Source organism: Scophthalmus maximus, chromosome 13 (genome assembly GCF_022379125.1).
Source record: "Scophthalmus maximus strain ysfricsl-2021 chromosome 13, ASM2237912v1, whole genome shotgun sequence".
In the NCBI taxonomy this organism is placed as follows: Eukaryota; Metazoa; Chordata; class Actinopteri; order Pleuronectiformes; family Scophthalmidae; genus Scophthalmus; species Scophthalmus maximus.
Window position 1 is genome coordinate 14,948,042 of NC_061527.1, and position 25,156 is coordinate 14,973,197.

The window sequence follows — 25,156 nt, forward strand, 5'->3', positions numbered from 1 at the left end:
ATGGCCATGAAACTCTCCCGGCTGAATCGTCACTACGAACAACACACAATTGTTGTATTGGACAGTCGTAAAGGACGGGTAGTCCTCGAGAGTTCATCCATTCACAATGTTTAAAACCGACGCTGACCACACTACTTATGGTGGACTGAGTTGAAGAAGCTCTTGAAGCTAAAGACTCATTTCTTCCCATCAACAGTGCTATGGGAACTGTAGTGTTTCCAGGTAATTGACTGAAACAAAGTAGAAATATTCCTGATAACTTTACACGACCCCAATGTGTTGTTGTAACTCTGATTAGTTTGCTTCTCTTATAGGTGGAAACAGCATAATTTTGTGAACCAGTCATTTGCTTACAACAGCTTTTTCCTTGAATTTTTGACCTGCTGCTAACAGAATGCAGACGGAATCTTTTCTCTGGCCTGCTGGTGCAAAGAAATATGGAAATAATCTTTTGTCTGCAATGGTACAGAGAAAAACAATAGACAAACCGCCTTTACCAAGCAACAGATAGACAAAAGGAGATTGCAATGTTATTTATTTCTGGCCTAGCAACATAAACCTGTTTGTCACGTCTGTTTGAATTCAGCCTGTCCTTTTAGTTCCAGTATTTAATGCACATGGAATCTGCCTCTAATGGACAGACAACTGTGTTATATGCTGTGCAATGGGAATGGTTGAGTTTTCCTAAATGATTAAAAACAGACTCACCTGTTTGTGCATCTCAATGTTGAGCCCGTAGGACATCTCATAGTACTGGCGAGGAAGAGCAAACAAGACAAAAAAATGTTACAACAACACACAAAAATCTTCTCCACAGGTGCTCCATAGTAACACTTTGTCATACATATTTACTGTGTGTGATGAGCATTAGACTTATACTGTAAGAGGAAAACTCTTAAGATGCTCTTTTTCAGCCGAATCAGTAATTGCTCAGTGTTAATTGAAGAAAAAAAAAAACATAAAATAAATCATAGATGATAGAAGTCAGTGAAGATTTTTCCTCCCGTCTGATTGCGCTCCTTGCAAACTACAACTGTAAATACATGGAAGCCAAAATCTAAAGGTCAAAAGCTCGGGCTGAAATTAAACAAAGTGATGCATTAACACCTTCAACATCCTAAATACTACTACAGAGGATTACTCAACAAACGTATTCTCATCCAGACCCATCTGCACACCAAAAGAAGAGAAGGCACACAGCTACAAATAGGAAAAGGAAGCGAGTGAGAGTGTGTGCGTGTGTGTGTGTGTGTGTGTGTGTGTGTGTGTGTGTGTTCAGTGTTAATGAGAGGGCCACCCTCTAGGCGTCAACCCTGTTAATCACCCACTCTGTCTGCAGGGGGACTGGCTCTGTCACTGGAAAACAAACAGCACACAGATCTCTCGCACACGCTCGCACACGCACAGCTTTTTCACTAGCTTGCTCTCTTTCACACATGCACACAATGTTGTTTCTTGTTCGATCTCTCTCACACACTCTCACTCTCTCTCTCTCACACACACACACACACACACACACACACACACACACACACACACACACACACACACACACACACACACACACACACACACACACACACACACACACACACACACACACACACACACACACACACACACACACACACACACACACACACACACACACACACACACACACACACACACACACTATCAGCCCACGCGGAAGCTCCCTAAAGTAATTACAGCACAGGGGAGAAGGAGGTGCTGCCGCTGGCTGGGGGAGTGGGGCAACCCGATATGCTATTAGACGACTAGCAGTGGGTGGGGGGTGGGGGGGTGGGGGCGGATGTTGTGGGGATACAAGGCTGGGCATGCCACTGATGGAGTGGAAGTGTGATTAAAAGTGTGTGCGTGTACATACATAGTGTTTGTGTGTATGTGTGTGTGTTTTTGTCTGTAAAAGAGAGCAGGTGAAGGAGGAGCAATATTGCATCCATAGTTCAGTTTTATAGCAACATTTTGAGCCAAATCTTGAGATGAAAAGAGAAGAAAAAATCTTTCTGTACTTTTGAGGAACAGATAAATTGCAACCTATGCACAACAGGAGTATTGGTCATATAAACTTGGTTCATACGTCTGCGTCACGGTATCACAATCCCAGGTAGAGCCGTCTGCCTCAACAAATGGGAACAAACATGTTGTTTGCTCTACTGAGTTCAAGAGCAGAAGACATCTTGTGTACACAAAATGCTCAGAAAATGACAAAATGACCTCAGTACTTTTTCCTGGTGCTTCTGGTGCATCACTAACGGATTTGTTGCCATGGTAACCTTGCTGCAGTCAGCTAATAGACTCATCTTTACCCATGATTTTTTAATCTACGTTAGGACTGCAACTAACAACTACTTTCCCCTCAAAATTAATTTATCGAACCGATTATGCCAAATTTATACCTCTCCATTGAACCAATGAATGTCATCGCTACAACATTGCTAGATAACATACGATGTAGACTACACCATAACCTGGAAATAACTTCAGGTTACAGCGACACACACCTCAACAACTATGACTGGAATGCTTGGAAGTATATCTTGTCCCTGTTTCAGTTAAATATTCATACACATCATCTCATCAAGTCATAGCTTTTTTCCCTTTACAAGTGCGTTTGATGTCAGCCTGTATCACTGGTAATCAGAACCGTTCAGTAGGTTCCGTGAACACAGCAGGAGTGACTGGTCTACTTGGACTGCTTGGTATTTTGTCTTCCATGTTTCCTGTACCGGTAAAATTTGCCAACAGGTAAAATAACAAGGAGCAGGTTGATGAAAAAACTGTGTAATATTCTCCTGGTCAGTAATGCCAGACATGTGCAGTAAGTAATTTCAAGGAATGTGAAAGATGAGGCTTATATAACACACACATGATGAGGTGGTGCAATATTTCAGCAATTAAATCCTACCAAGTAGATTCACCTTGCATGTAAACACCTTTGTCTGGTTTAGTTTTCATTCGGCACATGCAGCCATGGGGACATGGGGTGAAAAGCAGCGTTATTAAAATTGAAAACACACAAATCGAGCAGCTTTTTTTGGGGCAAAAACAAAACAGCTGCAAGGCACAGTGCACCGTACGGGGCTCTCCAAGCTGAATACAAACACCAAACACTAATGGAGACGCAAATTAAAACCCTTTATTTCTTTACTTAGTGATGATAATATGAGCCTGCCGGCTACCAAACATACTGCTGGACACTAACCTAACCATGAAAGAAATCATGTAAACTGGGGTATTTAGGGAAGTGGTGTTTTTGCAAACCATGAAGTTTACCTTTAACCTTAATCTACATAAATCACAGAAACGTCACACACCAAACACAAAAGGAAACAAAACATCTTAAACTGGACGTTTTTCATTTAAAATTTTGAGCTATTATTTATTCAATACAAAGTATTGAATAAATTTATCCAAAAAGCCTCATCTTTGTTATTTACTTTGTGATCAATGGTGAAGAACACAAAATAATTCCACAGGTCAATAGGACAAGCTATGGTCGAGACTCAAGCTGATGGTGAAGTTTTAGAGCGCCCTATGCTGGATCCCAAGTCAAAATAATTTGAACCATCCTTCATATATTAACAGTAAATTTTGAATTTGAAGAGGTCATTACAGTTCCAATATTTACTTTTTCTCCCATGTTTGAGCGAATGTTTAAATTGAACAGTCTGCAATCATGCTAACAATGCCTGAGTGAGTTAAAGGTTAGTTCTGATACAGAGATAAAACACCCTTGTGGGTGGAGATCGTTTTTGTTTTAAAGACATATTATTATGGATGTAGTGAGTGTGCATGCATGGCTGCCTGAGACACACACAGAGGAAGTGTGTGTCATTGTGTGTGTGTGTGTGTGTGTGTGTCTGTGGTGGCCGGGTGAGGGTGGGGAGAGCAATGCGGCGGCACAGATTAGATGAGATTAAAGCCAGTCAGAGGATCAATTAGAGGCAAAACATCAGACGGCTACACAGCCACGGCCAGCAACAATGAGATTAGCCCTGAGGTGGAGCAGAGAGCGGGCGAGCACATCTGTGTGTGCATGTTTGTGTGTGAACTTGTATGTGTTGAGAGGCAGAGAGATAGAGATGTAGAGGAAATGAAGGGGGTTGGGGAAAGAGACATGCACATATACAGTCGCTCCAGAACCAAAAAGGGAGTGAAAAAATAAAGTACAATTCCAATTTATTTGAACTATTTTTGTGGTGGCTACATAGTAATATGGGTAATAATACCACTTTTCTAACCACATTAATTGTTGAGGTCTCAGAAAACTGTGACATTTGCTGGACTGGGAGTAAATGAGCTTAACTGGATTTGTTTTAAACATGTGTGAATGCTGGTGATTCTTGCCCAGTCGGACTTGTGTTTGGCAGTGTCGCTGCATTGCAAGATCTCAGCAATTATCTTGGTGAGTACAGTTTTTGTGAATACATAGAACAGATGGCCCCCAAAATATGAAAATAAGATCTGAGTTGTAATAAACCAAAACGACCTGTTAAGAGAGAAAGCAGAGATATGAAAACAGTTATATTGCAAAGAGAAAGTGGTGGTGGAGGGGGAATGGGAGAAACAACTGCTGAAAAGAATTGCTTTCCATATAAACATCAATGGAATATAAACTAAAACAAAAAAAGAAAATATAGATATATATACACACACACACACACACAGAGCTTTACTCACCATGATATAATGGCGCTGCATCTCTGACTTCTCACTGGCCAACTTGTCACACTCGAGCTTCAAACTGGGGAGAGAGGTAGAGGAGCACAGAGTCAGACCTTGTTAGTCAGCTTGACAGTCTTCCTCCTAAAGTGCTGACACCCGATGACTTCTGCCCCCCTTCATCATCATTACCTCCACTTTCACCAACAGCACTGTCATCACTTTCATCATCACTTCACCTCATCACTGCCTCCACATTTACCATCATCAGCACCGCCTCCGTTGTCATCATCTCAGCCACCATTACCATCTTTATCATCACCACCACCCCCATCATCATCATCATTACCATCATTCTCACCTTTACTAGCGTTTCCACCAAACTCGGCAAGGGTGTCAATTGACAGGAGGTCAAACTCATTCTGAACTCGAGACGTGTCTGGCCAAAATTCTGCTTTCCAAATCAGAGGAGAGGCAGTGAGGTAAAAAGTCTAAATATAGTGTCGCAGCGTTTCCTGTGACCCAGTCCCTGCGACAGCCATTAGCTGTAATCATGTCAGAGCTGATGTTACGCGAGGCGACAGGACAAAGGAGGACGCGTCAACAAGTCAGCCTGATCACCAAGTGAAAAAGAAGGGGTAAAAAAAAAAGATGAAGAAGAAAAAAAAAAGCGTGCCGTGATGCCTTTGATTGAAACAGCCAGCTACAACATGCCGGTCTCAGAAGGCATCATCTGATGTGAGGACGGGATACGGCTCAGATCAACTTAAGATATGCACAGGCACACGGTGGATAGGTTTATATTTAGGATATGTCTGACAGACCTGTTTGATGGTGTGTGTGTGTGTGTATTTATGCTGGGATGTTCTTCTCAGCTGTCTGCAGGAATGACAGCCCGATTACAGTGAGTGCTGGCTGAATCTTCATTGCTATGAGTATTTTCTGGCAGGATGAACACAGTGGTACAAACGGCCATAATGTGAGCTTACGCTTACACACAGTATTTGGCTTCTTCTATAATTATCACAGCAGCTGCAGTGTGTTGGCTGGAGTTAACTTCAGAGTGGGTTCAGTATCCATCCCCGCCTGAGCTGCAGTTTTGTTATTGGAGCATATTATGATAATGACAATATATAAATAATTAAGGATGTTATTTGATATCTAAAAGCAATTTCATCTTCATTTTAATCTTGCAATTATGTTTCATTCATCAGTCACTCGTTTTTGGTGTTTTGATGATATATTACTCTTAATTGTCGACTGGAATGGAGAACAGTCCGAATTGTCTAAACCATTGAAATCAAATGCCTCTGAGATGATCAACTCCTTTTATCGATGTTGGGATGTTTTTCCGACATTTGCGCTTTACAAAACAACATCATGTAGTCATGGTGGTGAGGAATGAACAGTCCAAAGCATTGGTTCACTTCATTAAGAAAGATGACAATAGTGTTGGTTGTAATAATATTTTCATCAGTATCTATGAAGGCTGAGCAGATGCTTCCTGCTACACTCAATACACGGAACTTCTTTCCAAAAGTAAACGTTTAAGTGCCCGTATTATGCTTTGTGGGTTTTTCCCCTCTCCTTGAGTTTGTCATCGCCTTTCTTTGTATGTAAAATGTCTGCTGAGTTACAATGGCCGGAGTCACTGGTAAAGAGAACTCGCTGCTCCTGAAGAGCCTGAAACGCCTCGTCAGCTGATCAGGACGCCTCTGGGTTACGGGGTGTGACATTTATGACACTTGCTCTAAGCAACTGACCAGCCACTTAAGACAAATCAATAGATAACTGGTCTGCATCTAGATTTGCATCAGATTTCAATAATGCAAGGAGGTGGAGAACAGACACACGTCCTGTTGAGTGTAAACACAGCCAGTCCAATTTAAACATTAGATGAACATGGAGGTTCAGACAATGGTGTGCAACAGATGAACAACCCGACCTGATCAACTGTCTGGGGTTGGTGCGTGGTTTCTTGTTGGTGTTGGTGGGTGAATTTATTTTGCCGCCTTCTTCCTGTGTGTGACTGAGCAGCCTCTACTTATCCAAAACGCTGCCCTTGCCTCCTACATGAAACCCTTTCTGGTGTCCCCATGTTCATGCGTAGGCTGTGTGGTGGGTTGTCATGACGACAGGCCTCCCTGCTGCCAGCCTACCTGGGATTGGCTTTGTGCCTCCTCTGATTGGTGCTCAGCAGCCCCTGGGCCTGCACCGCTGCTCTCAAACGACACTTTGATGGAGTTTTATTGCCGAGTCTTCCGTCTCTAAATCGCTCCTGCTGTCATCTTTATTTTGATTTATGTATTCCCTGATCTATTTATGCATGTGAACGAGGGGAGGGGAGAAGAGGTGGGGGGAGAGGAGGGGTGGGTGGGAGGAGGAAGACTGTGACAGCTACAATGCTTGCTACTATACCCCAGGGAACGCCTGCGGTACATTTGCCTTTTAAAGGCTTCGCCACCAGACAAGCACGGCGCAGCAGCAGAGCGCTACAAAGCCTCGTCTGTGGTTCCCAAGTCCCCCCCACCCCACCCCAGCCCACCTCCTGAGTCAATAGGCACTGTATGCATGTTCTGTATGCTCAGACAAAAAAGGTTTTCTTTCAACTGCGCCCTGCCTCTCTGAAGAGGGTTAAATGGTGCTGCTCACCGTTGTGGGAATTGCAAAAACCAAAGGCGAAGAAAAAGACACAGGGTGTTATTGCAGCTTCAGAATCCTCCGCAAACAAGAGCAGTCAGACCTGAGCATGGATTTTGCACACAGTACGCTGGGCTTTCATCTTCCTTCGCCTGTCTAGGCAGAGGCAAGCCTCTGGAAGGTTCTCGGCGAACAGGTACAGAGGAACAAACCAAACTCCTCAGGAAGGAAAGCGGGCTTCAAAGACTCCACTCTTACAAAGAGAGGATCTCTCGCTGAGATGCAGACCCCATGGCGTCCCCCCCTTCTTCATGAGCACTATCAAAAAAATCCGTTTAAGATCAGATCAGACACTTTGGAGTTGCCTCAGACTTCTGGCACTGTAGCGGTAGTTAAGCAGAAAAGCAAGATCGGTAGCCAAGGGTCAACAAGATAGATTATATAAAAGGTTGTTCCAGCGTGGCAGAGTTCAAAAATCAAGCAGAGATCTTTATTCTATTGCGGATATGTCCCTCAAGTTTTAACTACATTTTTTGCTAATTTTTATTTTCCTAGTCTGTCATTTCCTAATAATTTCAAAATGTATTTATATTTTAGGATAAACTAATGCAATCTGGTACCAAACATATTGGAAACTATATGGACGACTCAGTTCTGATACTATTTTACATATTCAGTTGTGCTGGGCTCAGAAGCAACTGTTAACTTTCTGACCAAATTCCTTTCAAAAACATCTCAATTGAATCCAAAGTAAGTAATAAATCATTATCAATTTATTATCAGGTTATTGTTAAACTTGTAGAATTGCCTGTACACATAAAAATTAATTTCTGTCTAAAACGTGACAGGTTCTTGCAGCCATATTGCAGCTCATCTCAGCAATTCAACATTGTACGAATGTTTTCAATAAAGAAGAGCACTAAGTGACATTTGTATAGCCAGGAGATATACTCATTATTACAATGAGCTACACTTATCAGGCAGCCATATGTACCCTCTTCTTTGCCTGTGTGTATGTGTCTGTATGCATACGGCGGTTTCTGTTTGGCACCTGTGGTATTGTGCTTGGAGGAACTGGAACTCATCCTTGATCCTGTCACAGGAGTCAGAGGTTGTGAATTTCAGCTGCTGCGAGGAAGCCTGTCAAAGAGAAAAACAGAGAGAAAAAAAGGTAAGAACCAAGTGGAAAGAGGGGGGGCTCAGAGAGAGGGAGCAGAGGCACATGACATAACATAAAAACATCAAATTAAGCAGTTTTTTTTAATTTGAAGTGCTCCAATAAGTAATCATTTTCAAAAAAAAAAAAAAAAGGTTGCCATGTATGTTTCCAAACACAAGTGGCCCTATGCATAAAACCCTGTGAAGATTCAAGACTACAACCGTGCATGCACAAAGCAGAAACACACACACCCATTGTTTCAGCCTGATGGTTGAGCACATGCTGCTTTGTTATATATTTCAATCACTGTGAAATGATGTGCCTGCACACAAACCTAAACCACACACTTAGCCATAAATGGATGCCGACACTCCCACGTTTGAACTTCTATATAGACATAACCCAGACGCTTTCTGTCCTTGCTCTGGCATCGGTAGCGTCTTTACAGTGCCGCAGCAGCCTTAAGAGTTATTACCCACGGCCATTATGAACAACCGCATATGTTGTGAGACATAACAAGCCTCTTGATTGATGACACGAGAGTGAGTCAAACTTACACTCCAATGTGTGTTAGTGTTTCAACATTCCTTATTGTTATTCCAACACCGAGTTTGGGTGGCAATATGTAAACTGACTGACTCAAACTAGAATAAATCATGCTTGTGTGAATAAGGATGGTAAAACACATTATAAATATTGTAAGGACCTTGGTTGAGACTGTGTTGAGCCCTTTGATGTGTTGCAGAGATTTAGCTCCAAAAATAAAATTTGTTAAATTCTCTGTTTTACGTCATCCTACTCTTTAACCAGAGTTTGTTGTAAAGCATGTCTGGAGACACTGAATATAGTATATAAAGTACATTTCTTTCTTTTAAGTATTTTGAGAAACGTTTTTTTACGAAATTACTTAATTAAATCAGAATCCAGCGATTTAAAACATAGCTAAAAATGTGCAAAGATCCTTTTAATTCAATATTGCCAATTTTTAGAGACATTATACCTCCATATTAAAAGAATAGCAGAATGTCTCTCCAGTGGACTAATCTGTTGTCTCGTAGTATATTTTGCAGAATCGCCCATGTAACATTAATACCTGCTTAATACATGCCAGCTTTTTCCCAGCGTACTTTTTATGGAGAACACTGATGCGCAACATTCCCACCTTGAAACGGCTGTGTCAAATGTATGGTCTTATCTCACATGATGTCCACTGTGGTCCTATGAAGTGTAGTGGGGCCTAGCACTAGCATGGTCAGGGTTAGTGTTAGTTATGTTGGGTAAAACTCCCCCCATGTCATATCGGAATACATCTTTTGGGCCTCAAACAACCAGCAGCTACAAAATCATTCATTGGCATAACCTGAATGTTGCTATTAGACCTTATTGTAATTCTGTCCACACCACATTCCCCAGGCAGCGGTGGACGGCCTGGCTGTGTGTTCGAGCACAGCAAGCATCAAACCCAAATAGGGACAAAATCTCATTATTTCTCAGCAGGCTGCATAATGGGTCAGGTGGGGGAGGAAAAAAAAAATCGACATTTTCCCAGTATGATTGAGCAGGCATAAAAAACCATCAGAAATCTGATTGCAGCACTTACGGGAAACTCGCCTGCTGCTGTTAGGAATGACCTGTCACCTTGTACGCTGTCCCTGTGCCCCCGCCCGCCCCGGCATGTCGCTCAGCTTCATTTTTAACTACAAACAGGCTGGTTTGCATTCACAGAACCATGGCCAGAGAATATGCTAAGCAACAGGATTGCTTCAGGTTGTAGTAATAGACCCCTGGCTTCAAAGACTGATTGTTCCTTTTTTTTTTGCTTTGTGGCTCAGTAGGCCAGTGCTCAACTCTTACGTGCTTAAGGGTTGGGGATGAATTCTTAAAAAACCTTCCCAAGGTGTAGACAGAAATTCATGGTGGTATAAATAAGTTTGGCCATCAACTTAAATAGATTGTGAACAAAAATACCCTACACAAAAAAACAGGGACGAGCACAGTGACCTGAGCCATTGCACGTTCAAATGTCATGAGAAGTGCTGACATTATCATGCTGCCGCCACCAAACCGAAACCAGCAATCCACACAAGCCTAGCTGCTGCTCGGAGACAGAGGCTCCGAATATAAAGCAGAGTAACCTTTCCCATTATCTCTCCAGCCAGTATGGCACGGACCAAACTCAGCAAACAACAGCTACATGGCTACATGGCTCTGTGCCACACAGAGCCCGTGTCACACAGAGCCCGTGTCAACACAACGCACTTAGCTACTGGCAGCCATGCATCTCACACGGCATTAAACTGCTCCTTGCACTTGTATGGCTTCTGAATAGTCTTGGTTTATGTGTGTGCGTCTGCATTCAGGTTGCCCCCTGTGCCGGAGGGTAGAGTTGTTGCCCTAGATCCAATTTCCTCCCTGTGTAGCACAGTATGCAAACGTTTAAAATACCAAAGTTTCTCTCAGTCAACAGCCTCAGGTCGAGCATCCTGTTCCACAGGGGATTAAGACGGAGGCAGAGAAGACAGACAGAACAAGACAAATTCAAGAGAGAGGGGGGCAAGAAAAGGAGAGCAAGAAAATCATAAAAATAAAGGCCAGGAGGGGCATTCTAGGACTTTCATGACATGGTACAATAAACCTTTCTGAGTAATTCGGCCAAAACGGTATGAGTCTGGTTCAATCTGTTGGCAATTCTGTAGGTTGAAACAAAAAGTAAAAAATAAAGGTGCTTTCACACTGCGCTGCAACCCTGAACGGATTCCAGACCCGGAAGAGCTGTATGTTAGAAGGACCCTGCCAGCTCCCCGGGTCAAGGTCAGTGTAATGTCAGATAGAGCAGAGGTGTGAATAGAGCAGGTCAGTGTCCGGAGAATTCACAAGGAGGGGGTTGACATGTTGATGACCTTCCTATCCTGCCTCCAACACGCTCTACCCAGACGACACCCATCTTCTAATTCACCCATCTTCTAATTCTTCTAACTCAGACAATGTCCGGACATGATGCCCCAGACATGTGACACGGATTATTTTTAACTATAGTAAAATTAAAATTGAACAAAACATTGTGTCAAAAGTGTTTGTTAACAAGTGATGACTTAGATTTCACATGACCATGACCCATCTAACACAGCAGACTCAACTCAGCCCACACAACAACTGATGCATACTTTGTAGTCATCATTGTAGTCAGTAAGAGACATTTATATGCAATTTGGACGTGTATAAGGTTTTGTAGAAGCTTCAACATTAAGCAAAGCCAAACAAGTTTTACAACTGGCTACCATGCCAAAATCAGCCATCATCGTTTGGTCGCCTAAGGTGACTGACAGGTTACAAATATATTAACTATGTATTACTGGAGTGTTATAGACCCTTGTCTGTAATCAAACACATTTTACTGTTACAAAATTACCTTTGGCTCTGTCTTTGATAGTCACACAGACATAAACACACACATGTAAGTCTGCAGAAAAACAAGGGGCTCAGTTTAATTAGACAAAGACGGTTAACTGTGATTTGTATGGCTGTGTCAAACACGGGCAAAATAAATTAACATTTTGTAAATGCAAGGTGATGTGTTTGTAGGGTAAATTACGGTTGGTTGAATAATCCACTTCAGTACCCACATCTATAGTTGTCAGTTGTGGTCAAATCAGAGTTGCGTTTGATTTTTGATATGATGACGCAGTGAAAAATTTTATTTGCAAAGCAGCGTTTGTTTTTTCATGAGATATTATACTGTGTGTCTCAAAATGCTGAATTGCTTTATTCATTTTCACAGATACGTTGTCTAATGTGTACCTGCTCCTTGTCTGTACCTCAACCTCAATGTGGTTGATCTTTTTTGCATAGTTCATTCTTGTGGATTATTAATGCTGATCACTTGTCATTTGGTCGGCCGCTTGAAAAGTTTCACCTATCAGACAGATTTGTAACATACTGTACATCGTATCTCCCAGGCAACATCCATATGAATATGTTTTTGTTTTAAAACTCTGTCAACAGAAGCCTTTCATGCTCCATATCAGTATTAATCCCCATTTAATCTATACTAACACACCTGAAAACATATCACTTGACCACTCACATACACTGGGCATGTCCACTCTGCAGTCGGTTACTTTGTTGCAAAAAATACTACAAACGAGAAACAACACTGGTGAAAAGTAAGAGCAGGGATTTCTTCTCTTGGAGTCTATTAGTTATCTTGTTGTGCTAATGATGTAAAGAAAATGCTTGTGAGTATTGCCTACCACATATTTTCAGTCAAGGTCACCTCAGGATTGCCTAAATCCTGGATGCAGCATTAAGCAAAGTGCAGGAGCTTGACGGATGCCTTTCACAGTGATACTTTCACCATCACACACTCAGACTATGTGGGCCTCTCCCAGTGCCATGCAATATACACAGCTAACAATGTTTATTATATCTCGCTCTCTGTCAGTGACCAAAACAAGGTGCTCTGTGGGGGCCTGAGAGCCCACAACAGATGGATACCCATAATGTTAATGAAATACTGCCGTAATATTGTGACACATGCCATCTGCTGTGACAAAAAAAGGTGCCTTCACGCTGTGTGCGTGAAAATGTGTTTGCGCAAGAGACAGGCTTGGCTAATGTACGTGTGTGTGTGTACGCACGCTGTTGTTTGTATTGCAGAGGAATAGCCTAGGCGCTGCGAATATGACAATGAAATATATGTGTGTAACAGCAAGAGAGAGAGTGAATAGTTGTGTGTGTGTGTGTGTGTGTGTGTGTGTGTGTGTATTTGTGTGTAGGGTGTGATAAGCCTCTATGTACGATGCTTGGCTGCCACAGCAACAAATATTCACTGCGATGAATCATACACAAGGACACAACAGCCCCCTCACACACACGCTCCCTCATATGCTAAATTTGCATTTACACACACACACACACACACACACACACACACACACACACACGCACACGCACACGCACACACGCACACGCACACGCACACGCACGCACACACACGCACGCCACCTAAATGTAGGACAATCTCTAATTTGATTCTGCCCTGCTCCTTTGAGACGTAATTAAAGCATTAAAAAGCTTTGTGCGCTGCTGAGGCAATTGAGACAGTCTTCGACGAATAAATGGGATTCATCGTTTCAGGAAATTGCTGTCCCACCCCCATCCCCCACCCACCATCACAAAGCCCAGTCATCGTCAACCCCCCTCCTCACACACACACACACACACACACACACACACACACACACACACACACACACACACACACACACACACACACACACACACACACACACACACACACACACACACACACACACACACACACACACACACACACACACACACACACACACACACACACACACACTCCTGGCCTCATCATCCGGTCCAATCCATGTGAAATCTACTGTGAACCATAATGTCTATTTTAAATAAGAATCAGGCTTAGGTTGTTTCTGCTCAATAGATCAGTCAAAGGGCGGAGAGGGGAGGGGGGACCAGACAGCACTACAGTGATTAGACACACCCACAATACATGAATACAGTACATATATCCAGTGATGTATTTAGATACACATACAACACACTCAAGCACCATTACGGCAGGATACACTGGGAAACATCCTCCTCCGTATAACTCCTGCCTGAGGATAGTGGCAGTGTGGGGATTGTATTTCCTGGAGCACTGCCTGACTGTTTACATCTCAGTCGGAGTGTGTTTGCATGTGCGTGTGCGCGTGTGTGTGGGTTGGGGGCAGGGATGGAGTCTTGGCATCGTAATCACTCACTAATGACTGGATGTTATCTCACTCCCACTTTTAAATGAATGTAGAAGATCTGCGCTGATGAACAGTTGGCCTATTTTTCAACGCCAGCCTGTCGGTTTGCTCCATAGCAACAGTCCCAAGGATGCCATTTGAGCCATCCGCCTCCTCCGTCTATCAGACTCCCACTTCCCAGTTTGAGCGTGGGGAATAGATGGAGACATCATTATTCAAGGGTAATGCATTTTTCTAGATTACTGAAAACATGGGGAAAGTATTTCTGTCGAAGCAAAATAATCATTAGCCTTTTTTTCAGTTTGGTGACGGGGTTATAAATTGTAGGGGTAAATTAATGCTTGCTGTGAGCACAGAATGTGGGTGGTCTAGATGCTTCTGTAAAAAAGTACTGCGAGCAAACTTAAGAAAGTGGTTTCCAGATATAAAGCCTTACTGGGATCTATTTGGAATAATTCAAATCAACTCTAAAATGGAACGTGTCAAGGCTTCAGGCCATATCCTCTAAAATTCACGTTTTAATTAAAAAAAAAGGGAAAAGGGATAATTATTTCTGTTGGTGAACATGTGGAGTATGTGTTCAACATGTATGCAAACCATCATAACATGAGTCACAGAGCCAGACGTTGAGGGATTAAGCCTTTTGTCACCAGCATCAAACAAGATCACATCCTCCATCTAAGAATAGCTCCAACAAAACAATTCCATCTAAATATCCCGGATTAGTGTTTGGAATAAAGCCTATGTGCCCAGTGATCTGAGAGAGGGACAGGGCTAACTGGCCCGCGTCCAAGCTCACCCTGGCCAACTCTGTCTGGGCCAAGCGAGCCTTGCTGTGTTGGCTGCTCAGTGTGTGTGTGTTCAGTGTGAGTGTGGGTGTGTGTGCGAGAGAGAGAGGAGAGGCTGAGGAATAGGATTGTGTCTTCAGCCGCTCAGGACAGGGGCTTTAGAACGCGGGGAGAGCGTAATCCTGTTTGGGCCAGGAATTTTATTTTGATTATTATCTCTCATGAGCCAAGCCAAGGCTTACCCCCATTTCTGCAGTGTTATCCCCACAACACACACACACACACACACAAGCACGCACGCACGCACGCACGCACATGCATCCCCTCCCCTACTGCAGCCCAACAGATTTGACCTCGTTAAGACGCTTTAAAGGGGATTACTCTACTTTTATCACTTCGAGTGAAGTGCCCTTGCAAACATAGGCTTGGCATGGCTCGCCCTCTCTCCCCACTCGGCAGAACTATCTTGACCCCCTGTACAAAGCCAGCCAAACGCAGGTTACAAACACACACAAACATGACACTTCAGACACACTGCCCTGATAACACAGACGCACAAGAATGTAGTAAGAGTCTACCTACAGTCACACACATCAGCAATTACACCAACACATCAGGCACAAGGTGAGGGCAGCTGTCCCAGCGCGCACACACGCACACACGCACACACGCACACACACGGAAAGAGTGCAGAGATTGCAGAGATTGCAAAGCCAAGGGAAATGGGTAATTTGTCAAGAGTGGGGAAAGTGGTGAGGCTGACATGGCCGTGGGTTTGGAGACCATTGCTGAGATTAAAGCCAGCCTCGCAGAAGGGAGGCTTTAAGATTACACCCAGTACTGTTGTGCAGGTGATTGATGCCTGCTTGTAAAAACCAAGGTTATTACTTACACCACTCGGTGAAGAGGGAAGGACAGGCAGAGAGGTAGGGGAAGATTAGTCCCAAAGTTCCCAACAAATAAGTGGATAATCAAAGCAGAAAGCTGGAGGCCTGGCATGTGGCGGACACCGGGGAACCTCTGTTTAATTTGCCCGACTGAGGTGAATGCTCTAAAGTTCTTGTGTGTGTGCATATTGCAAGTTTTAAAAGTTAGTGCTATTTTACCCCTGATTCCAATCCAAGCCATTTAATTTTGATTATCAGCTAATTAGTCCCAATGTAATCTTTACACGGTGCTCCACTCAAGTGAAATTTCAGCATGTTTTTAGGCCGCGTTCAGACGGGACAGATGCCCTCTCCCCCTACGCCCTTCCCAATGCCCAGTTCACACTACACAAATTTGCACTCACAGTCAGATTTTGAAACTCGCCAACAAAAGCCCCAGATTGGAGTCGTTTGGTCGAAAGTTTGTGAACTCTTCAAGGAATTCGAAAGGTTCACTGACATAGATCATATTTTAAACAGGCTAAATATTTAGATTTATCGGCAACAACTGCAGGACTATGGCATAGTCTGGGGTTTTGCCTGGTGAAAGACAGTGTCGTGTGTGACCCCCTGTCGCCAGTCAGTCGTGTAGTATGAACTCACAACGACTACAAGACTCACGATCACAAAACAAACAGTCGTGCAGCGTGAACTGCACAGCGATCCAAAGTCTTTGAAAGTCCTTAATTGAATCGGAATTTGGCATAAGTCTGAAAATGTGTGAATAAATCCAACATTTATTGCTTTCCAGAACACGGAGGTCAACGTCACACAGTGACTGACCAGGAGGGCTGTAGCGAAGAAGTAAACAGGATTTGTACTTGCATTCCACTGATTTGAATGTATCAATGAGTACAACACTATAAAATGTTTTCAAGAGAAGATGTGCGCAGTTGTCCCGATATTACTCAAATATTTGGGGGTTTCCATACCATTAGCAAAATTAGTTGTAGCAGCTAAGCAATTTTTTACAGTGCCTAAACCAATTGAACAGAAAAAACTAGATTTATCTGCTGCTCTGAAAAGAAATAGATACCTTATTGGTCATTATATATTACAATATTGTTTATGTCCATTCACAACAGATATTTTCAAATGGAAAAGGTGTAACTGCAGTCTTTTAAAGTGTTGCATTATGGGTTATTTGTAGCTTGATTAGTGAGTGTCTGCTTATAGTCTTTCAGAATTAATCTGCCTTGTAGTTCGGTTAGTCCAGTTTAACCTGCAGGAGCTCCTGAAGGCTGCTGTGACATGTTCCGCCGACACAGAAGAAAACGAGTGCAAACGAGTTCTTAGAGTCTCCCGACATCTTTTCTGCAGAAATAAACCAGGGAGAAAATCTGTCCAATGGCCCAGAATGACGGCTGTCACAGATGATGAGCTCAAAAAGACGGGACATAATTACGCAAGAGGAATGAGTGTGAGAGAGCAATCATCTCACTATAGTATCTTGGTCAGAGATACCAACAGAAATGTGCCCAAAGCAATGCAGCTCTTGTGGTAAAAAAAAAAAGAGAAAGAAACTCTTCTATTTAGGTTAAAGGTGGTTTCATTTGCCTGACGCTGGTTCAAATATCAAGCATTTTTAATATCGACAGGACTGGTTGCACTCTGGATGAGCAGGGCTCCAACCTCACAGCAGAGGTGCCAACACCTGCCAAGAAGTATTGTGAATACAACATGATTGAAGGCAGGCCAGTGTCACAGTGGGCGTACTTCCCCCTCCTGCACCAACACGCAGGGCGCGGGAGGTTCTTCCGAGGACTTACTGTGAATCCACCTCCTGGTGTCTGAATGGGATCTTGGTGGGGATGAGGTGACGTATTGTTCCAGCCGAGGCCTTACTGCTCTCAGGCACAAACAGAACAGCTAATTCTCTTGTCAGGACTGGTGCAGTGCCGCTTTGGCAGGTCTAGGGGCCCTGGCCTGGCCGGCCCAATCAGGCAGACCCCTGTCGAGCTGCTTTGTTCCAGCCCATCGCACCGTTCTGCTCTGGGGAAGGACTGTAACCCCCAACCCCACTGACCCGCCTTCCTACCTCCCACACACTCCGGAATACTGATGCAGCCACTCTATTCCACACTCCCCCTACATTCACTTCCCGCCCGCCCGCCCGCCCGCCCGCACGCACGCACGCACGCACGCACGCACGCACGCACGCACGCACGCACACACACACACACACACGATGAGTTCTCACCTGCCTGTGATAAAGTGCATGTAGACACACACAAGCACAAAGTCATTACCATTTTTTCCTTTTCACTCACAACATCCACACACGCACACAAAGACGAATAATGCGTGCAGACAACAAAAAGCCCTCCCACACAAACAAAGCTGTCAATTGATATACTATAACTATACTACATGCCACATCGATATAAGCACAACTCGACTGTAAATTGTCAGAAAACAAACATGATATATATATATAATGTGTGTGAGTGGAGCAGACTTCTTTTTCTTATTATCTTTTAAGGAAATTTACTTTGCATTACTCTAAATGGTTGATGGTTTCTATAGTTATTACTTTCAAACACAATACACAATACATAATCTCAAGGAGATTAGTGATTGGCCGCGTAAGGGGCTGCATCTGACATTTTCTGTCGCCTTTCCATTGAACCAGAAGCTGCTCTGGTGCAAAATGGACTCCAGAAGGATGGTGCAGACAGTTTGTGTGTCTGCTTGTGTCTGTTTTGCTTCAGCCATATTCAGTAACACATCTCAAGCTGTATCATGTGTCGCTCCAACTTCATGAAAATGCTTTGTACGGACTCAATGCCTTTGATCAATTATAAGACTGTAGCAGGTCAAAGGATGTCAGCATAATATTTGTTTTTTCAGATAATGTACCATATCACATTTATATCAGACTATTAAAAATACACATATGTTCGTGACACATTTTATCCATATTGCCACATGGCAGTGATTTACAGTATACAGAATGGCAGTTACAAACTCAAGTCCACGGGGGAGGTAGAGCCCAAAAATGTACAGCCATGTCGTCTGTTAAGGCCATGTATTGCAATTACTTATCTCATTGACTTGCCTGTATTTTGGTTAATTCATGCACCGCTTTTTGACGACGGTCACGACAGTGACAACGGTCTTGTGCAATGAGTCAAACACAGGTTGAGCATGAATATACTTGGGGCACTTAATGGCAAAGTGCCCAGTTTGGCTGGGGAGCTTTGTTGCGTTTCTCACTTCCCCATTTCCCGTCATCCCTCTACTGATGGCGTCTCACATTAGAATGAAATGCCCCTGCCTGAAAATTAGAGGACAAAGTGCACTGGGGTACAAAGATCCTCTGTATAAGAGGACATATAAGTCAGAGTATTTGAATGACTATTCATATGTATCATCTTGAGTCCAAGTCAGTGCATGCGTGTTCAACAAGAGCGGGGCTGCACCAGACGACACCCCTCCTTTTCAACCAGCCCCGGAGCATTTTGACAATCATGCACTGTGGCCCTCCACAAAAATCAACATCACCTGTGACCCGTGGCCTCAACTCAGCCACTCAAAAGCAGGGCCCCCTGCAGGGTGGGAGTGTTTTGGTGGTGGTGGAGGGGGGCGCTCTGTTTGTCATGCTAATCAGCTGGACTAACCTTTGAGACCCAGACATCTGCTGGCCTGCGTGTGTCAAGCCCCACATTCAATTTGTTCCCCAGATACAAAAAAGCAGATAAGACCCTTGAGGCTGGCAAGAATGTGTGTGTGTGTGTGTGTGTGTGTGTGTGTCCTTGTTATTGATGTATGGGTGAAAGGGAAAAATCCTTTTCTATGCATTACTAGAGCAATAATTACCAGCGAGAGGAGAACAAAGGTGTATGTTTGTGTGTTCTATTCTTTCTTCTGTGTCTATGTGCACGCACTAATGTCCACCACCAACAAACACAACCTGCCAGGCTTCTTGCCTGCACATGCACACGTGTGCGTGTGTGTGTGCGCAGCAGAGCTGCGGCGCAGGGGTGGTGGTGGTGGTGGTGGTGGGGGGGGTTTGTTTAATGGGCGAGACAGGGGACCATGGGGATTAAGCTCCCCCCAGCTGGAGGCTTTAGAGGAAAGGCTGGGGGCTGTTCTGTTAATTCAAGTGGGCTTAATAATGCCTGTGCACCCTCTGCCCCTGACCCTCCCACCACTACATCAGATCTGGGAGGAAACGCATGATAAAGGGAGACAAGCAGGAGGAGGAGGAGGGAGTGTGTCAGGGTGTGTGTGTGTGTGTGTGTGTATACAACCTGTGGCCATCTGAGACACGGGCTTGGATAACTTGTGAGATCTCGCCTCCATGTTACTTGTGCTACTTGTGCTCTGTTGCTCCACTTTTGCGCCGTAGTCAGCTTTGGATTAATCAACACCCAAACAATAAGGCAAATGCTATCAACTGGGTCAGGCACTGCACCACTACTCAATCAGGCCTTTTCCTCCTAGACCAATGAACTGCGCACATAACTTGCAACAGTGGATTAGAATGTGTGCATTGGAGGAGACACACAAATCCCTGTTTAAACTTAGTCTTCTTTGTACTCATTGAGACAATTACAGGGGAAACCACTTAAAAGGTGATGGCAGTCTCAGTGATTTAAACATTTATATGGATCAAAAAAGCTTTGGGCAAAATCATTCCCAAAAGTACTCACAACGTCCACTTACACTGTTCACTTTGGGTCTTTCCACACACCAATAAATGGAAAAGACATTTATAGCCTAACTTCTACTAGCTGCCATATGCTAAGGCTCTCTTCTAACTCATCTGTTCATCTATCTATCTATCTATTACAGTGTGTAACAACCAGGCTTCCACTCAGACCATTCAGACAGTTTGTTATCGGTAAATAGCAATTTCCCATTTCATTCTGTTGTATTCATGTAATAAATAAACAAATGTCAGACATATGGTAAGCTGCGAGAGATAAAAAAGGACGAAAAACGTTTCTTTTGGGTCTGAATATGAACAAGCTGATTGTCCCCTGCCATTGGAAACGTTCACATACAGCACACGTTACATGAACATAATTACATTTCCCAGTAAAGGCAACAGATTTTATGATTCACACGGGTCACGATTTAACAGTGTTTTTAAAGCAACGTGACCACACATCACAACCATCACCACCATGTGCCCCCGCAAGTCCTCTGCTGCTGGAAACTAGATGCACCATACATGAGAGAGTCCTTGATTGTGCAAATCCATTGAGAGAATGTAACGCTTTTGTTCACTGCATATGCTAGTCAGGACCTACAACGCTAATGGTACTACAGGGTGAACAAAGGAAAAGGACAAAAGCAGTTTCAGAGGCGACTGAGCCAGTTCGAGAGATCTGTCATCCGTCATTATGAAGCAGTGCTGTTACTCTCTCATCCTCCAGCGCCTTATCTTTGACACTCATATCTATATGGGTGTCACACATTCTCCCCATCCTCGCGCCCCCTGTGACAGCAGCAGCAGCAGCAGCGGAAGAAAAGCGAGATTCATAGAGGAAGGGAGTATGTGGTGTGGCTGGTTGTGTTGGGTTAAGACTAAAGCAGCTGCAGCACAGCTGAGATATGTTCAATTTCCCAACCTCATTTTCAATCCTGTGTGTTGGCTCTTAATTCTACATAGACGCAGGATAAGGGCATTCGATTGGATTAGAAGAATAACTTCCTATCAGGCAGGCAGGGAGGCCGACGGGAGCTGAGTGACCCATGTTCTCACCCCATCAGGAGGCAACTGCTTCGCTGCTTCAGCCAGAAGAAAGGAGTGCAGGTTTGGAAGCAGATTGGACCTGGCATAGACATCCGTCTCGCGTGATCCAATCTCAGGTGGACAGCTCTGAGAACAGGTGTGAAGGCCCCCGAGAGGACGTATTCGAGATCCGATCTCTGAGGCCGCGTTCAGAAATGCTCCGGGGCACATCTGGTTCTTTCTTTTAGCAGAGTGAATGCAAATGTTGATCCACAATGACAGAACACCTACGCAGCTGAAATCCCCTGACCCGCTATTCGTTATGAACTGAAAATACTTTCCCCCTTATGTCGATTTATTTGTGGCCACTGCCACATTGACGCCCCACTGTAGAAGTCCAGCCACAATCGGCAGTTTTGGATTTGCAGCTCTAATAAGTAAGAAATACAAATATCCTTTTGGATCGGACCAGTTTCCGACAATGCTAAAGTCGAACTCGTGGGACGCACACAGCGAACACAGGATCTCACTCTGCTGACAAGCCAGGCTGTGGCCAGAGGTTCCCAAATCCTCACACCGCGCTCCCACACATCGGCAGCGGCGCCCCGGCACAGCACCATCAGCCTGCCACACAGACTGACCGCCAAAGGGCAAACCATTCATGTCACAAAGGACGTTCGGGTTCTAGTTTCAGCAAACAACTCTCCCCTTTCAGCAGTAGAAGCACTAGTGGATGGCGACAAGACGTTGCCAGGGAGAAGCAGAGGGCACAGTGCCTGGCAACCTGACAGCGCTCTTGCTGTTGTGTTTACCTGCGCTGCACTTGCACAAACGCCTCTTTGTTATATTTGCACTTGCAAGAGAGAGGTGACATTTGAACCGACACTGGGAGGTATAAATTCAGGGGGGGGGGGGGGGGGGTGTTGCTAAACTGTGGGCTTTAGGTTCCACACGCAGGGCCGTCTTCATTTGACGTTTTAAGGTCTAAAAGTAAAATGATTTAATTTGATTCCTTGGCTGCCAGTCAGTGTGCATACACGTTTGACCAATGGGCCGAGAGCCCTCATCACTGATGAATGCGTGCCCTGGACTGAGTTTCTGTTACCATGGAAACTTGAGATTTAGGGGAGCGGAGTCGTAACAACACCCACCTGCACAGACAACCCTGCACGGTGCCTCCCGAGGGCTCCGGCTGCCATGACGCCGACGAGGATGGCAGGAGCACCGCTCCCATTTTTTATTTCCCTCGCGGAGGATTGTCCTAACAGGAGGACAGAGGCGGATACGTTGCCTCCCTGCGTTTTGGGTTTTGTCGACCTGAAGCCAGGCTGACACAACGGTGGGACCGCCGGACGGAGCCGGAGGAGGCCAGCAGCCATTTGGTTTGTGGGATGCGGGAGAAGTTGGGGACGGTGTCAAGACCCTCGACGTATCTCACGACACACATGCAGCACAAGTCGCCAGGACCGATCGGTGCACACGCCAACGACGTCAACACCCGCAACACGTCCCATTGTCCCGTGTTGTCAAAGCACGGACACGTCGGATGCGTAATTTCCCCTCAAGTGTCCATGACACCTCATTCGTCGACCAATGTCTTCTTTTTGTGTGTGTGTGTGTGTGTGAAAACAATCGAAATAAAAGCATCCACTTACTGAGTGTCTTGATTGTGGAAACATCATGTCAGTTCCGTGTGTGTTGCTCTCCTTCCCGAACACGACCCGCCGTGTGTCCCCGCGTCGCTCCTTTGTCCACGGGTAGCCTCGAACAGGCGCTGTCCGGCGTTAGCCCGACGAGCTAGCGAGCCCCCGTCCGCCCGACGAGCGGAACAACAACAACTACTAATGCAGACGACGGCGACGTTCAGCCGGACGCGAGTGGCGCACTTTGTTAACGCGGGCCGGAGAGAGTGTGCGCGTCGCCTGGCTGCGGGCTGCCCGCTCCCGACCCCCCCGCTCGTCGCCGTGAGCAGTCAACCGCCCGCGGCTCCTCGCTGGCTCCTCTAGCGCCGACTCCCCAGACGCCGTCCGTCGAGATGATTCATCGCCGTCCGCGAGCCTTCCGCCCTCGACGCAGCGGCGGCGGCAGCGACGCGAGCTAACCGCGCAGGGGGGGGGGGAGAGAGACACGCGGCGTCCGGCGGCGCTGGTCGTGGTCTCGCCCGTCGTGTCGCGCCGGCCCCGTCGGAGCTCTTCGGTCGAAGTGGGAGAGAAAAAGACGCGCTGCACTTCTCGGAAATAACAAAATGTCTGCGGGTGCGTGTAAGTTGAATCCGTCCAACGCAGACGAATAACCAGCGTCGAATGAGAACCAGACAAACAACAACAACAACTAAAAAAAACTCGAAATGTATCCCAGACTCTGGACGTTCGTCCCCTTTGCACAGAGGAGTCGTGGAGGAACCGAGCGGGTTTGTCGGTGTCGGTGAAGCCGGAGAAGTCCGTCCGTTCCGCGGAGCTGCAGGCGAGAGAGAGGCGCGACGCTGCCGAACTGAACGCCCCACACAGAAGCGCGGCGGCTAGAGGAGCAGCGGCGGCGCTGCAGATCTACACGACGCAGATCTACACGCCGCAGCTCTAGCGCACCAGCCGGTTGATGTCTGAGCAGCGAGCGCCCCCTGTGGACCAGACCACCACACGACCACCACAGTCACAAGCAGGTTCAACATTTCATTAGATAAATCCAGCAAAAAAAATAAATAAACACATTAGAGAGATTTGGAATTAATATTGAATACTTTCCCACCTTTTATGAATTACCTTTTATTTTATAATATGTTATTTATTTTATCACTGTAATGTTTTGGCTGGATGTTCAGAATTGTATAGGAAGAACATCTGGGCAAACAAGTCAGTGTCAGGACAAAGACATTTAATATGTTTTGGATTGGATAAAGATGTAATGTTCTTTATAAACCTGTTTTATCATTAGGAAAATGCCATGTTCACATGAAGACATGGACAGACTCCAAACCAGATTTTTTTTTAAAAATCAATTAATCAAGAACTTAACCACGTTAAGAACAAGAAGGCTTTTGTTTCTTTTCATTTTTAATCCTCTTGATCTTCACTAACTTTAAAGTTAAAGTTCTTTTTAAAAAAGGAAGAAAAGGTCTTTTTCAGGTCACTTTTCCAGTTAATAGTATTAATCAGTCATGTCCTTGCGTGGCTTTGCTCCATCCAGATTCTGACAGGCCACCTACCAAACTGCATTTCATTTTGAGTACTAATAAAAGAGGCTGTCATCAACATGTTTACAACAATGTGACAAATGTTTCAAAGGAGTTACAGTACTTGTATGATGATTATTCATTCAAATGATTGATTATAATTACTGTTAATTCAATTACTGTAAAATATGGGCGAAATGTTTTCCTTGTGTTTGTTTCAAATTCCTTACCGTTCAGCCAGGTATGAAATCCTGATAGACGATACTAAATTCACTTTATTTTGATTAATACAATAATCAGAATCAGGCAAACGTATGATGTGTATAGT

General features: G+C 44.7%; 1 protein-coding gene across 4 annotated transcripts in view; it reads right to left on the reverse strand.

Moving 5' to 3' along the window:
* Positions 1-24,173, reverse strand: part of tle5 (TLE family member 5, transcriptional modulator) — a 34,178-nt gene extending 10,005 nt beyond the window's left edge. For 2 of the 4 annotated variants that reach the window (XM_035648444.2, XM_035648443.2), the window contains exons 1-4: positions 23,315-24,173; positions 8,378-8,466; positions 4,705-4,768; positions 709-753 (exon numbers count right to left, since the gene is read on the reverse strand). In XM_035648444.2, coding sequence (XP_035504337.1) covers positions 709-753; positions 4,705-4,768; positions 8,378-8,466; positions 23,315-23,341 — 225 coding nt within the window. In that variant the 5' untranslated portion in view covers positions 23,342-24,173. The remainder of the gene's footprint in view (positions 1-708; positions 754-4,704; positions 4,769-8,377; positions 8,467-23,314) is intronic. The other 2 variants (XM_035648442.2, XM_035648441.2) reach the window with 2 other exon arrangements.
* Positions 24,174-25,156: the final 983 nt, after the last annotated feature.